The 17106-nt window shown below is 43.9% G+C and overlaps 1 protein-coding gene across 15 annotated transcripts in view; it reads right to left on the minus strand.

Annotated features, from left to right (window-relative positions):
* Art3 (ADP-ribosyltransferase 3 (inactive)) overlaps positions 1–17106 on the minus strand; it is a 93272-nt gene that overhangs the window by 21512 nt on the left and 54654 nt on the right. For 12 of the 15 annotated variants that reach the window (XM_075944176.1, XM_075944174.1, XM_075944173.1 and 9 more), the window contains exons 1-2: positions 4984–5131; positions 3863–3940 (exon numbers count right to left, since the gene is read on the minus strand). In XM_075944176.1, the coding sequence (XP_075800291.1) occupies positions 3863–3931 (69 nt within the window). In that variant the 5' untranslated portion in view covers positions 3932–3940; positions 4984–5131. Of the gene's footprint in view, positions 1–3862; positions 3941–4343; positions 4366–4983; positions 5132–17106 lie in introns of those variants that run through there. The other 3 variants (XM_075944161.1, XM_075944167.1, XM_075944162.1) reach the window with 2 other exon arrangements.

Raw genomic sequence — 17106 nt, forward strand, 5'->3', positions numbered from 1 at the left:
GCAGTCTTGACATGTCTAATTTTAGACAGCAAGCCTTCTGGCCAGACACCAGAGCTGATTGTGTGTTCTGAACAGTGCGTGCCTTGCGGTGGGCAAAGCTCCTAAATGCCATCGCCATTCAGGACAAATGAATAGACACACGAGGGGCAGGTACGGAAGGCGAGATGAATAGACACACGGAGGGGCAGGTACGGAAGGTGAGAAGAGAAGAGCGAGCTCTGACACAGCCACCTAAACAAAAGCTCATGGCGAGGAACTTCAACTACCAGAAGTTCATTTTAAATATGTGGAAATGACCTTGGTGATTCGGAAAAGAAGCCAGTTATATGGGAAAACATTAAGAGATATTAATATGATGTGCGGCAAGCCAGTACTTGAAAGGCAAAGCTGCACAAGGCACAGCGTCCTGCCCACCAGAAAGGAAATGACCCTACTCTACATATATACCCATGAAACGTATGTTCACAATAACGTGCGATTCTGTCATGCAGTATAGTACAGCCTGGCTAACCCACGTTCACTTACATAGGTAAAACTAGGTATTCATGTAAATACTACATAAGGCTAGCAACAGTGCTTGTATGAGTCTCCAGAGAATAAATATATAAGAGAATTGGAAACATTTATACAGAAACGCATACACAGAAATTTTTGGCAATTCTATTCCTAGTCAGCATAAAGTAGAACAACCCAGAGGTCTGATTGATAAACAAAATGACCCAGCCATGTAATGGCATTAGTGTTCATAAATGAAAAGAATGGATACTACTATATGACGCAACATGAATGGGCTTTGAAAACAGTGTGCTAAGCCAAAGAAACCAAGCACAAAAGCCATATGATGCAAGCTTCCAGTCTGCTGGTGTCCATAAATCTCACCGGCTGCTTGAGAACAGGGGAGGAGTGAACTGACTTCCCAGGAGCAAAGTGCGTCTCTCGAGAGGGGTGACAAGCTATGCCACCCCAGTTACTGCTGGACAACATCGCAGAGACACTAAAAACCACTAAAGGGTATGGCTTAAAACGTTTTTAAGGGGATCTCAATTATATGTCTGTCTTAGTTAGGGTTTCCCTTGCTGTGAAGAGACACCATGACCACAGTGACTCTTATAAAGGAAAACATTTATTTGAGGTGGTGGGCTTGCAGTTTCAGAGGTTCAGTCCATTATCATCATGGCAGCGTGTAGGCAGACATGGTGCTGGAGAAGGAGCTGCTACAGGAAGTAGACTGTCTCACTGGGTGTGGCTTGAGCACATATGAAGCCTCTAAACCCACCTCCACCGTGACACACTCTCCCCAACAAGACCACACCTACTCCAACAAGACCACACCTACTCCAACAAGACCACGCCTACTCCAACAAGACCACACCTACTCCAACAAGACCACACCTACTCCAACAAGACCACACCTACTCCAACAAGGCCACACCTCCCATTAGTGCCACTCCGTTTGGGGGCCATTTTCTTTCAAAGCACTACATTCTGCTCCCTGACCTCCAAAGGCTTGTAGCCATATAATACAAAATGCATTCAGTCCAACTTCAAAAGATCCCAAAGTCTATAACAGTTTCAAACTTATTTAAAAGTCTAAAATTCAAAGTCTCTTCTGAGATTCATGCAATCCCTTTAACTGTAAACCCCTATAAGATCGAAATAAAACAGATCGCATACTTCCAATGTACAATGACACAGGATATGCATTACCGCTCCAAAGCACAGGGGAGAGAGCACAGTGAGGAAACACTGGACCAAAGCAAGACCAAAACCCAGCTGTGCAAACTCCAGACTCTGCATTTCCAAGTCTGATGTCAAAACAATCTTCACATCTCCAACCCCTTCCAGCTTTGTTGACCACACCACACTTCTTCCTCTTGGGGCTGGTTCCACATTCTGTTAGCAGCTCTCCTTGGCAGGTATCCCATGAATCTGACATCTCCAATATCTTGGGTTCTCCAAGGCAATCTAGGTTCCAACTTCATAGTTTCATGGAATGGCCTTTCTAGGCTTCCATTCAAAGACACCCCTGACACATGCCTGCCTTGGCGGCTTTTCTTAGTCAGGGAGGAAGGTTCCATAATGCCTTTCTTCTATCCTTGACTCTAAAGCCAGAACCACATGGCTGAAGCTGCCAAGTTCTGCTGCTTGCTGGGGCTAAACACAGCCCCCTCATTCAATTACATCTTCACCAGCTTTCTGCCCTTCACTGCCTAAGCCTGGCTGTCCTGAGACTGGATCTCTAGACCAGGCTGGCCTCAGACTCAGAGATCCACCAGCCTCCGCCTTCCCAGTGCTGGGATTAAAGGTGTCCATCTCCACACCAGGCTCTAAGCTTTCCTTTAATTCCTTTTCACAAGTTGGAAACTTGACTGGGTGCTGGGTGGGATCTTGCCCTGAGGTCACCACCCCCTTTAATCCATTTTTTTAAATTTGTTTATCTCCTTGGACACAGGACTTAGCTCCTTTTCTTCTCAGATAACTTCCCTTGCTCAGCTTGCTCCTTTTCACTATGCATCCTCATTAGAGCCGGCACCAGTAATCACCCAACAGAGAGCATAGACTAGGCTGCTCTGAGATTCCTTCTGCCAATGAAATTAATCTAAAACTCTTCAGGCAAGGGCAAAAAGCAGTCATATTTTTCACCAAAATATCACAAGAACAATCTCTAGGCAACATGCTGAAATTCTTCCTCTCTGAAAGTGGGCCAGCTCCCCACCGTTCAAACCACACTCAGCATCACCATCTTCCAGGTTCTTTCTAGGACGGCCCATGGCCCATTAAGCAGCACTTCATATGTTTACCTGCCTTCCTTAGTTTCCACAGTCCTGAGGGTCACATTCCTTCAGACAAAAGCATGCTCAGGCCTTTCACAGCAGCACCCTAGTTAGGGTTTCTGTTGCTGTGAAGAGACACTATGACCAAGGAAAACATTGAACTGAGGTGGTAGTTTACAAGTTTCAGAGGTTTCGTCCATTATCATCGTGGCAGTGTGCAGGCAGACATGGTGCTGGAGAAGGAGCTGCTACAGGTTGATAAGCAGCCAACAGGAAGTAGACTGTCTCACTGGGTGTGGCTTGAGTATACTTGAGACTTCTAAACCTGCCTTCAATGACACACTTCCTCCAACATAACCACACCTACTCCAACAAAGCCACACCTGCTAATGGTGCATCCCATTTGGGGGCTATTTTCTTTCAAAACAGCACAATGCCTCAAGTTAAAGAGCAAGCAACAGACTGTGCAGGCCACAGAACATGCAATAATGCTCTAGAAAGTGGGCCAAAGCTCTAAAAATCGATATAGTTTTTAAATTTAAGGTATCTTTAAAAAGGCATGTGCGATGCCTGTCTCATACAATACATAAAGTATATTAGCTTTTAAACACTGAATAGCAAATAAAATCAGAAGATTTCTATAGGTAAGGCGACAAGCGAACAGTCATTATGTAGTCTAATAGCAAACATGGAGTCAAACACCGTGGCATTATTTGGAGCTATTTCCAGAATATTTATTGACATGGAAATGCACTGCAGTATGACTCGAAGGCAAGGTTAAAGTATGATGTTCAGTATTAATCTGCTTTTTAAACAAATTATACACACAGAGACCGGACCCATGTAGGCTATCTACACTACCCCCTAAGAGTCTCTCCCTATGAGTGGGGGAGCTTATGGTTAAATTTTTTCTGTTCTCTTGGTTTCATTTTAATTTCTTAACTTTCTACACTTAACGTATGTATGTCTCACCTGCAAAATGAAGGGGAAGCTACTCACAAGCTAATTTGCCTAGTGGCTTCTCTCAGTGCAGATTCCTCGGGCAATGTTACAGGCTCCCATCCCAGTGAGTGCATTCCCAGCGTTACCTGGAAGACGTCCATTAGAGTCATGGCTGCCAGCAGGGTGGTGACCATTTCAAAATGTCCCATCTTCATTTTTCTCTTCTAAATGAGAATGAGAATTTTAACTCAGTTAACAGAGAGGTTTAGGGGAAAAGAGCAAAAGAACATGCTGTGTACATTTTCATGTGGGCGGTCATTCTGATCGTAGGAAAGATTGAGGACATTCCTGTGGCTGCGAGAGCCATTTGATTTTATCTAGAGGTCCAATAAAGCCTTAGGGAACTTCAGTGCTTCCAAGACCAAATCTGTCCACGTCCACGCAACTTTAGACACGCCTTTCCCACCAGAGTCGCCCCTGGGCACAAGTCTTCCCGTCTCTAATTCTCCCCTGAGCACGCACAGGAAACTACACACTAAAACTACCACACTCTCAAACTGCTCCCCTAGCCCCCAGTTTCTGAGAACGGTCAGGAAATTTCCCCGTGCATGGCTTCCATTCTCCCACCTGCTGGGCGAGTTAGAGCAAGCCCGTGAGGGCGGGAGGGGACGGGTGAGGTCAGCAGCAGGACAGAGTGGACTACGTGAGGTGACCTCCTTCCTCCAGCTTCTCACAACCAAGGCTGAACTGGGAAAGGCAGTGATTCTGACTAGATCCTAGCGGCCCGCTGGCTGAACGCCCAGTATCCATTCAAATACTTGTGGAGCATAAGGGGTAGACAGGAGGACAAGAATCCTCACGGCCGAAGCTATCCAGAGCCGTTAACTAACTCAATTCAGTGCTAAAGGCCTCCAGTCTCTTACATACATACGCTTCAACAATGCTGACATTGCTGTAACTCAAACAAAACCTCTATTTCCCTCTATTTTGCCGGTCACTAGATTCTGAAGGGGGAACTAATGACACAGGGGACAGAAGGATAGCCTTTCTTTTTGTAACTAATCTTGGCTCCAGGTTCCTGTCTCTCTTCAAAAGCAGTTCTTTTGTCTAGCGCTATTAAAATACCTGTAGTTATCTTAAATTGTTACTCTGTGTCAAACTTTCTCAAAATAAAATAAAAGGAGTATAACACAGCAAGCATGTGCCAAGCCAGCTGTGGGCCAGCGTTTTCCTGGTCTTCATTTCAGCAAATAAATCCAATGTTTACCTGGTGTTTGTGCCTTTGCGGGAAGTTTAAACGATGCCCGGGCTCACACTGCTTCCCACGCTCAGCTGTGGTGATAGTCCCTCCAGGATGGGGTGTTGTTGACAGTGAGAGCTGCCTGGGGATGGTTTTCTTTTTATAACACCCCTAGTGGTAGCTTGGCAGTGGCACCTTACCCCACTGTGTTCTGCTATTTATATCTGGTCCCCACACTCCGCCCTGGAGCCTCTGCTGTTAAGGCTTTAAATCTCCAAGAGGCCTGAGAATCCACAGCAATGCCCCCTGCCACGGAGCATGCTCAGTTCTAAGCCTGGTGACAGACTCCCTTCAGCAAAATTCACTTCCCAACACTGACCCATGTCAGAGCAAAGGCTTGACTGTCCTCTAGTAGATGCTACCTTTACGAAGAGGGCTTGTTTGCTAAACATTGTCAACAGTGGTGGCTGTCAGCACCCGCTCAACTAGATAACTGTAGTTCAGGTACCGTGTATTTCGGGTGTTGGGTTAGACAAACAAGCAAAGTACCAAAGAGTGTTCACAATCTAATAAAATAAACCAACGTGTGTAGGCACCAAACACACCCGGGAAAGACCTGCTCAGAATGAACAAAATCCAATAGAAGTCTGCCAGGAATGCTGAGGAGGAAGGGAGCTGCTGGGAAGGCCTGCATCTAGAACTCTTGAGTAAGGCCCAGGTGCTGGCTAGATTTCTGTCAGCTTGGCACAAGATCCGGTCATCTGAGAGGAGGGAGCCTCAATTGAGAAAATGCCTGTGTAAGATCCCGCAGTAGGCAAACCCGTAGGGCATCTCCTTAATCAGTGATTAATGGGGGAGGGCCCAGCCCATTGTGGGTGATGCTATCCATGGACTAATGGTCCTGGCTTCTATAGAAAGCAGGCTGAGTAGCCCATGGGGAGCAAGCCAGTAAGCAGCACCCCTCCATGGACTCTGCATCAGCTCCCGGCTCCAGGTTGCTTCCTGTTTGAGTTCCTGTGGAAAGTCACTTTCTGATGGACTCTTCCTGCAGGTATGAGATGACATAGACTCTTTCCTCTCAAGTTGCTTTTGGTTCAGGTGTTTATCACAGCATCAGAAACCCCACAACAGCACTCAGGACAAAGCCAACAATGGACAGGCACAACCTTCAGGGACTACAGATAAAAACAACCTTGAGCTTAGTCCTGATTAGGGTTACTGTTCCCATGAGGAAACACCGCGACCAAAAGCGACTTGGGGAGGAAAGGGTTTATTTGGCTTACACTTCCACAACACACACTGTTCACTCCTGGAAGAAGTCAGGGCAGGAGCCCAACCTGGAGCCAGAAGCCCATGCAGAAGCTACTGGCTTGTTCCTTGTGGCTTGCTCAGCCTGCTTCCTTAGAGAACCCAGGGCTACCAGCCCAGAGATAGCACCATCTACACTGAACCTTTCCCCACCAATCACTAAATAAGGAAATGCCCTACGGGCTTGCCTACAGCGGGATCTTATACAGGCATTTCTTTGGTTGAGGCTCCCTCCTCTCAGACAAACGTAGCTTGTGCCAAGTTGACAGAACTCGAGCCAGCACAGATATAGACATTAGTATATGTTTACGTCAGGACATGTGACTAGAAAGCTGACAGTGACTACTCAGAGTATCTCCAAATGGAAGACACTGTGAAATACGTTTATATACTGAAATTTTACGTAGCATTCAAAATGAATAAATTCTAACATATATAACTATGTAGGTAAATGTCACAAACAAAATTTGACATGAGAGACAAATATGCACACATTCCATGACTTATATGGAATTCAAAAGTCAGGGGTAACAAGCCTGAAAAGATTGCTCAATGGTTAAGGGTTCTTACAGCTCTTGTGGAGGACCCAGGTTCAAGTCCCAGTACCCACAGGGCAGCTCACAACTGTCTGTGACTCCAGTTCCAGGGGATCTGACACCTTCACACTGACACACAGACAGGTGAGACACCAATAGGTATAAAATAAAAACAAATCTTTAAAAAATAAATAAAAAAGAAAACATGTCTCTATGTGGCAGAAAATCTGCCCACTTCTATGCCAACGCCCCCTGTCTGCAGTATTACTGTGGGTACTGCTGGGCCAACATGCATCTCCCTGCTTGGGAGAATTTTCACACCACCCTTGTGTCCTGTTCCCTTGAAGCTGAGTTCAGGGCTAATGCAGCCACAAGATGTGGTCCGGGCAACAAAGAAGGGAAAAGGACTCTGCCTCAAGGTGTACAGCATGCTTTGAAAAACAGCATACGAGTCTCAGTTTGCACACGTGTGAGTGTGTGTGTGTGTGTGTGTGCGCGCGCGTGTGTGCGTATACATGGGTAAACGCAGAAAAGCTCGTGTGAGGCTGGGAAAGAGCCCGAGTTCAACACTGGCGACCATCCTCAATCAATCTCCATTCCTCACTGAACCTGGGAATGGTATGGCCAGGCTGGCTGGCCAGTGGCTCCAGGGACTCTCCTGCCTCTGCCTCCCCAGTGCACAACACCGCTCCTGGGTTCTGTGTGGGTTAGAGATCTGAACTTGGCCTTCACACTCACAAACCAAGCCCCTTACATCCACTACCCTCGTTTTTTTAGGGAAGAAATTGGTCACTGCGGCTATGGAGATGGCTCAGCAGTCAAGAGCACTGGCTGCTCTTCCAGAGGACCTGGGTTTGATTCCCAGCGCCCACATGGCAGCTGTTGGTGCCTCCAAGGGCCCTGCATACATGTGCTGCACAGACATGCATGCAAACAAAACATCCATACACGTAAAACAAAAAATGAAAAATTACCAGCATTGTTTATTTATAGATTTTACTTATATAACCCCGTGTTGTCCAGAGTATGGGAAAACTGCTGACTTTCTAATGACACTAAATTCCCACCTTGCTTTTTATTTGGTGTTAACGTTTCTCCTTGTGCACTGACTCAGACCTCGTATTATTGCTACCTTAATTTCTTATACCTGATTCATCACCCTCATTCCTTCTCTTAATAGCAGTAATTTATAAGAAGTGTTATTTAGAAATACTCTTAGTAATCTTGTAATTCTAGGCTTCGGCTCCGTGTCCGTTCTCTAATGAACGGAGAAGCAGAGTATTATTCAGATGTTAGATTAGGAAGTCCTGATATGTTCCACTGTGCCTGCAGTAACCAGCAGAGAGATGGGAAGACAATGTTTCTAAAGGTCTGGAGAGAGACAGGCAGACTGCTAACAAATGGGGTTTCCTTTGTGGAGCAATGAAAGCAGCATCGGAGGAGCTTCCTTAGGACCTCTGCGGCTGCCTCCTCCCTCCATGGAAGGTCCACATCCTGTCACCACAGCTTTGCCTTCCTCTCTGTCACTCAAAGATCACCACGGAGTCAGGGAATGGTCTTTGGCGACCCGCCGCCTGGCACACGCAGTGCTTTGAAAGCGCACACGGCACGTGTCGGTAGCTCAAAAATGACAGCAACAATGATCCCAAACGCACTGTGTAGTCCAGACTGGCCTCGAATTCACCATCCTCCTGCTTCCATCCCGACTGCTGGGTAACAGGCATCTGCCACTACGCCCAGCTAAGAACTGTGCATTTTAATTATGTAAATTTTATGGTATAGGAATATTATCTCAAATAAAAGACTGTTAAAAAAGCTTTGCATTTCTTTTATTTACTATTCTTGTGTGAGTGCACCGCACAGGTAAGCCACAGCATGCACACATGTTGGTTCAAGCACAGCCTGGGGAGCCGCTGAGGGACGGTCTTGTTTCTGAAGCTGTCCAAAACCTCCCCGCTGACTGGCTTTCCTGTCTCTGGCTCTCATCTTGCCAGAGGAGTTTGAGGATTACATATATACCCACCACTTTTGGCTTCTTCTGTGAATTCTGGGGACTGAACTTGGGGCCTGAGACTTACCCACCAAGCGCTTTACCAACTGACCCATCTCCCTGATCTGTTATCGTCATCTTGGTTTTGTTTTTAAGGATTAGATTGCTAATAAGGAGAGAAGCATTAGGTTCCCTCCGCCATGTTTAAATCATAACTCCAGTGGAGGCTACACAATGGCTGGGAAAAGTCATAGAGCTTACAATCAAATTATGACTTTTACTGCTGCAGAGCAAGTACAGATTCAGGTCATCTTAAACAACAAAAAGCAAGCTCTTTCTCGGGTGCTCCTTGAAATTCCTCTGGTATCCACACAGATACACAAAACACTACTGCAGAGAAGAGCCTGAGAACTGGGGCATCAGGGGGATGTGAGGGACCCCGGGGTTATCACGAGGTGACTGAAGAACACAGGCATCTAAGAGGTGAGGCAGGACACTGTTCCTCCTGGGACCAGCATGCCAGACCAAAGGACGCTGTGAAGACCAGTGACCACCAGAGGGCAGCACCAGAACACAATCGCTTCACTTCAATGGCTGGACTCAGGCAGAGGAGAACTCTGAATTTAAGTCATGGTCAGATTGTTTCAACTAACTACATTTTCACTGTAAAAATTTGTACTTTCCATTTTACATACAGTTTCCCATCACCCTGTGCCACTCTGACACAGGGAAAAGTGTACTTTGTTTTCTGGTGGTCGGAATGTTAGCCTAGCTTCTGCAATGGTGACATTTAGTGACCGGCTCAACGTCTAAATATTTTCTGCAGATTCAAGGACACTTTCCTGTAAGTCCCCTCATCACAGCCTCCCCACAATGAAGTGAAAACGTCTCGCATGTTCCCCTCAACCTGGCTAGCAGGTGGTTTTCCCACAGCTCTATACAGTTCCCCTCCCTTGCTGGCCTTCTTCTCACAGAAGATGGGAGCTGGCCCTGCCCCGGTCAGCTCTCCTAGGCTCACTCTCAAGGAGATTCCCTGGGAACCCACCAGCGATGCTGACCATGGAAACAGGTTGACAGCCTTCACCACCCCCCCTAATCTGGTCCCCCAGTCTCATATCCTGGCTCTGTAACAGACCACCTGCTATGGCCCCCCTTCCTCTCTGCCCACATTTCCAGCAGGTCACACAGATCTATGGGCTCCCTCACCACACCACCCTATCCCTTTGTCTCAACTGCCAACTCTTACAAGAATTCTCTGGGAACCAGCCAGCCACAGCAGGCAGCCTCACCAGCCAGCCAAGCAGCTTGGCAATATTCTGATCTTCACTCTTCGTCTCCTCTAAACCCAGTCCCCCAGTTTCATCCCCAGCCGTGTAGCAGACTACCAACTGTGGCCTCTCCCCCTTCCCCCCCCCCCATCCCAGGGGAATTAGCAGATCCTGATGGCACCCCCTACTCTCCACCCTCCTGCTGGCACCCTCAGCCCACCCTCCTTCTAGTCCATAGCCATTCCTCAGATCAACTCCCAATCCCGAGAAACACATTCTAACTGGAACCTCCAGTGGCCACGCCTGACAGGGTCAGAATCACTCCCTACCAGGCCACACAAGCCCACCACACTCTCCCAAGATCCAAAGAGAGCAACAGAAACCAAGGAACAGAGTACTCACTCAACAAAGACAAGACCAGATATCAACATCCAAAATTACAATCTTCCCAAACCAGATATCTATACTCCAGGGTAAAACACAGGAACACCCTGGACAATATGCCTTCGCTAGAGTCCAGCGACTCACAGTAGGTCCTGAGCAATGACGTATAGTTGAAGTAGCAGACACAAACTTCAAAAGACCCTTTATGAAAATGCTAGCCATCCTTAAAGAGGAAATGAATAAATCCCTTGAAGAAGTTGATGAAAACACAAGCAGACAGCGGTTCAAAATGAAGAAAACAGCCCAAGACTTGCAAGTGGAAACAGGATCAATAGAGAAAACCCAAACGGAGGGAAAACTGAGTGAAAAAATGAGGAATTTGAGGAGGAAACTGAGCAGCAAGCCTCACCAACAAAAACAAGAGAAAAATCTCAGACAAGATAGAAGACATGGATACTTCAGTCGAAGAAATTGCTAAATTTTAAAAACTTTTGGCACAAAACCATCTAGGAAATTTGGGAAACTGTGGAAAGACAAATCTAAGGATAACAGAAATAGAGGAAGGGGAAGAAACCCAGGTCAGATGCATAAGAAAATATTTTCAACAAAATCATAGAAGAAAATTTCCCCAACATATCAAGATACAAGAAGCATACAGAACACCAAATAGGCTGGAACAGAAAATCCTTCCTCTTGGCACACAATAGTCAAAACACTAAGCATACCCAACAAAGAAAGAATGTTTAAGGCAATTGGGAAAAGATGAAATAGCACAATCAGGCAGACCTAGAGTGAAACCCGGCCTCTCGGTGGTGACTCTAAAAGCCAGGAAGGGCCTGGACAGATATTCTATAGACTCTAAGAGACCACAGGTGCCAACTATACCCAGCAAAACTTTCAATCACAATAGATGGAGAAAGAAAAATAGTCCAAGATAAAACCAAACTGAACCACTATTTATCTGTAAATCCAGCCCCACACAAGCCACTAGAAAGAAAACTTCAACCTGAAGAGGCTAACCACACCCAAGAAAACACGAGGAGCAGATAATCTCAGACCAGTCAAAGAAAGTCAAAAGAAAGAAGAAAAAACCGACAAAGTAACAGAAATCACTAGACACTGCACAATGGCAGCTCACCATCATGGGTCTCAATTCCTCAACAAAAAGACAGACTAACAGGCTGGACTCAAAAACAGGATCCATCCTCCTGATATATTCAAGAAACAAAACCTTAACATCAAGGATAGACATTAGCTCAGAATAAAAGGATGAAAAAAGATATTGGTAGAGAAGAGACCCAAGAAACAAACTGGTGTAGTCATTTTAATATCTAACAAAATAAACTAATCAGAAGAGATAAGAAAGGACACTACATACTCCTCAAAGAAAAAAGACGCCAAGAGGATATTGAATTCTTAACATGTATGCACCAACCACAAGGGCACCCGTATTCATAAAGGAAACACTGCCATGGCTAAAATCACACAGTGACTCTCACAGAGTGATAGTGAGAGACTTCAACACCACACTCTCCACCCTAGGCAGGTCATCCAGACAAAAACTAAACAGAGAAAAGCTGGAGCTAACTGGTGCGATAAACCAAATGGACCTAACATATTTACAGAACATTTCATCCACACAAAAGAATATACTTTCTTCTCAGCACTTCCTGGAACCTTCTCTAAAACTGACCATGTACGTGAACACACACACACACACACACACACACACACACACACCTCTCAACAAATACAAGAATGCTGAAATATCTCCCTGTATCCTGTCAAGCCAGAGATTAAAGCCGGATATTAACAATAGAAACAACAGAAAGCTTAAAATCCCATGGAAACAACAACAACAACAAAAAAAAAAAAACCTCTCCACTGAAAGAGAAATGGGTCAAGGCAAAAATTAAGAAATAAATTAAAAACTTTCTAGAATGGGATGAAAATGAAAACACAATACACCCAAGCAACAAAAGTGGATCTAAGAGGTAGGTTTACAGCACTAAGTGCCCACATTAACAAAAGAAAGGGAGAGATCCCATACTAGAGACTTAACAGCATACCTGAAAGCTCTAGAACAAAAACAAGCAAGCTCACACAGAAGGAGTAGATAGCAAGAAATAACCAAACTCAATGTTGAAATCAATAAACTAGAAACAAACAAACAATACAATGAATCAATAAAACAAAGAGTTGGCTCTTTGAGAAAATCACTAATATTGAAAACCCTTCAGCCAAATTAACTAAAAGGTGGAAAGGGGAAATCCAATTAACAAAACTAGAGATGAAAAGGGAGACAGAACAACAGACGCCAAGGAAATTCAAAGAATCATAAGGACATACTTAGAAAAATCTGAACACTAAGTTGAAAAATCTAAAAGAAGTAGATAATTTTTCAATATATACCACCTACCAAAGTTAAGTCAATATCAGATAAGCAATTTAAACAGACCTATAACCCATAGGAAAATAGAAGCAGTCATTAAGTCTCCAACTGCACCCCACAAAAAACTTCAGGATGAGATGGTTTTAGTGCAGAATTCTACCAGACTTTCAAAGAAGAGTTAATGCCAATGCTCCTGAAATTATTCTATAAAACAGAGACAGAAGAAACATTGCCCAATTATTTTTATCAAGCTGCAATTACTCTGATACCTAAGCCATGCAAAGACGCAACAAAAAAAGAATTACAGAACAATCTCCCCCATGAACATAGATGTAAAAAGTCTCAATACTTGGAAACAGAATCTAAAAACACACACAAAAAAATAAATCAACCATCATGATCAAGTAGGCTTCATCCTAGAGATGTAGGAATGGTTTAATATAGAAAATCAATAAATGTAACCCACAATAAAAACAAACTGAAAGACAAAAACCACATGATCATCTGATTAGATGCAGAAAAGGTTTTTGACAGCCCCCCAACACCCCTTCACGATAAAAGTCCTGGAGAGCAGGGATACAAAAGTCTTCGTTATTACTATGCTTACAGCAAGCTCATAGCCAGGGTCAACTTAAATGGACAGAAACTCAAAGCAATTCCACTGAAATCAGGAAGAAGACAAGGCTGCCCGCTATCTCCATACCTATTCAATATGGTAGTACTTGAGGTCTTAGCTAGAGCCATAAGACACCTAAAGGAGATCAAGGGGACACAAATTGGAAGGGAAGAAGTCAAAGTATCTTTATCTGCATATGATATGATAGTATACATGAGTGACCCAAAAAATTCACCAGGAAGCTCCCACAGCTGATAAACACTTTCAGCAAAGTAGCAGGATACAAAAATCAGTAGTCTTCCTATACTAAACAACAAGAAGACTGAGAAAAAGAAACAGGGAAACATCTTTCACAATGGCCTCAAAAAAAATCTATCTTAAGGTAATTCAAGCCAAGCAACTGAAGGATTTGTATGATAAAGACTTTAAGACACTGAAGAAAGAAACTGAAGATCTCAGCAGGTGGAAAAGTCTCCCATGCTTACGGGTTGGTAGGATTAATACAGTAAAAGTGGCCATCATACCAAAAGCAATCTACAGATTCAATGCAATCTCCATCAAAATTCCAACACAATTCTTACAAAGAACTTGAGAGGACAATTTTCAGCTTTATTTGAACACACACACACACAAAGGATAGCTACACAGTCCCAAATAATAAAGAACTGCGGGAGGTGTCACCATCTCCAACATCAAATTGTAATACAAAACCATAGTAATAAAAACAGCATGTTTTTAAATTTATTTTTATTTTATTGGCACAAACACAGATACATTGATCAATGATATAGAATTGAAGACACAGAAATGAGTTCATATACCTATGGACCCCAGTTTTTTTTTTAAATAAAGCCAGAAAAACACTGGAAAAAAGACAGTATCCTCAAGAAATGATGCTGTTCAAACTGAATTGCTGCATTGTAGAGGAATGAAAATAGATCCATACTTATCACCATGTACAAACCCAACTGCAAATGGATCAAAGACCCCAACATAAAACCAGCAACTGAACCTGCTAGAAGAGAAAGTGGGGGACAGCCTTGAATGTATTGGCATAGGAGACAACATTCTGAGCAGAAAATTGATAGCACGGGCACCAAGGCCAGCAATGAAGAGATGGGACTCATGAAACTGAGACGCTCCTTTAAGGCAAAGGACACCACCATTCAGACAAAGCAGCAGCCTGCAAAATGGGCAAAGATTTTTAACATGGACACATCTAATAGAGGGTTAATAACCAAAATATATGAAAAACTTAAAAAAACTTGGACATCAAGAAAACAAATAACCCAATTAAAAATGGGGTACAGATTGAAACAGAATTCTCAAAAGAGGAGATGCAAATGTTTGAGATCCACTTAAAGAAATGTTCAACAGCCTTAGCCATCAGGGAAATGGAAATTCAAAACCACTTTGAGATTTCATTTTACGCCAATCAGAATGGCCAAGATCAGTAACAAAAGACAGTTCACATTGGTGAGGATGTGAGAGGCAGAACACACATCCATTGCTGGTGGGAGTGCACATTTGTACTGCCGCTATGGAAATCAGTGTGGTGGTTCGATCTACCTCAAGACCCAGCTATACCACTCTTGGGTATGTATAGACCCCGAAGAAGCTCCACCCTATGTCAGGGACACTTGCCCAGCCGCGTTCATTGCTTCTCGATTCCTAATAGACAGAAACTGAAAACAATCTAGATGGCCACTAATGGATGAATGGATAAAGATAATACGGTACATTTATACACTGAAATATTACTCAGCCATTATAAAATGAAATTCACATTTATATAATGGAAATGGATGCAGCCAGGAAAAAAAACATGAGTGATGTAAGTCAGACCCAGAAAGACAAATATGGTATGTATTCATTTATATATGGACTTTAGCTGTTGATTGATAAACGAGATAGAATCTGTGTAACCATAGAGGTTAGGTAGAGAGTAAGGGACTAGGCAGGAGGATGGATCATCCTAGGAAGGGAATTAGAATAGTTATGAATGGGGGGGCTGGACTGGAATGGGGATCAAACAGGGAGAGGGAAGGAAGAGGGAGGAAAGAGGGGGCAAAGGACAGAATATGCGGAAGGACAGCAAAAACTACAGGCCATTTGAAGGGTCATTTGGCAACCTACAGTAGAGGCTTCCTATAATATGTACTTCTTCCTACCCTACAGGTCCCTTGAGTATAGACTGTGGCTTGTGGTTTGGGTTTTATGGGATCCCGAGTGTGAGAGCCTGTGAATTTCTTGTGTTTTTCCTTTGGTTCTTTAATCACATTCTGATTTGTCTGCTTTTTATATCTTGTTTTATTATTATTTCTTAGAAGCCTGTTTTGCTAAGGAGAACCAGAAAGGGTGCGGATCCAGATGGGAAGGGGAGGTAGGTAGGAACTGGGAGGAGTAGGGGGGAGGGGAAATGGTAGTCAGAATATGTATGTTTTTAAAAATCCATTTTCAATGAAAGAAAAAAGGAAATCTAGATGTTCCATCATGACAATCTCCATTTCCAGAAAACTGGAAAGAACCTTTGCCCTCACTCATCCTCTGCCGATTGCAATTTCCTGTGTGTGAGACAAAGTGTTTTCCTAAGAGAACTCGAGACTTCTCGAACTCTCCCCCAAAAAAACAGGCAAAAGAAGAAAATTAAAATTACACATAAACTGTCCGGTGCTGAGAGTCCTGAGACTTTGGGGGGGCTCTATAGCCGTGATTTCTAGAGTCTCCTCCAGGAAGAACAGCACCCCTCTCTTGTCTAGAGTCAAACTTTATTATATATCTCAGGTATGGAAACTGTATTAATGTCTGGAAATGTGAATAAGCTTAAAATGTTATATGCAGTTCTCAAGCGGCAAGGTGGCTGAGGAGGTTTAAACTGGGCTTAATTCCTGGTCCCCCCACACTGAGGGAAGGGATCTCCTGCACCAGGGCGTCCTCTGACCTCCACAGAGCATCATGGCAGCTTAAAATGCAATGATTCTTAAAGTTTTCTATATAATTCTAGTTTCAAAATATCGTTCCTTCAAAAATTTGTATAGTAAATTAGTCGCTACAAAATTTGAGTCAATCTTATTTTTGGAGCCCATTTTCCTCTCTGTCCCTTGTTTCAAACACGTTTCGAAGTACAGGTTTCTGTACACTCCTGTTTGCTGTTCGTTCTCTGTGTCACCCCTGTCAAAAAGTTCATGATAGGGAAGCATGTAGCTGAAATGCCTCCTGGGAAATTCTCACTCAAAAGAACACACACAGCACCAATTCTAGTTTTTTGAAACATCCTCACTGTGTCATGACCTTTGTCTTTCTCACTAAATTGTAAGTTTCTTCTCCGCTTCTCATTCCTTTGTCCACTGCTTCCAGCTTAAACAGCACGGGATACAAAGAACACAGTCAGGCTGCATTTCAGAGATCTCAGCAACCAGGCTTTTACATCTTTATGGGGTTTACTGAATGTAGCCAATACCGTCTAACAACTTAACAAGCCTTTATAAAAGTAATCTAGTAAATTTAATGGACATTTTTTTTTAAGTGCTGGAGAATATACCCAAGACCAGCAAACTCTCTACCTCTAGCTGAGGTCCTAACTCCTGAGCGGTAAATGCTGAGATATTATCAGTTAACAGATACTGCTCCAAGGAGCTTACAGCTAGCAAGTGGGG

This window comes from Microtus pennsylvanicus, chromosome 12 (genome assembly GCF_037038515.1).
Source record: "Microtus pennsylvanicus isolate mMicPen1 chromosome 12, mMicPen1.hap1, whole genome shotgun sequence".
Lineage (NCBI taxonomy): Eukaryota > Metazoa > Chordata > Mammalia > Rodentia > Cricetidae > Microtus > Microtus pennsylvanicus.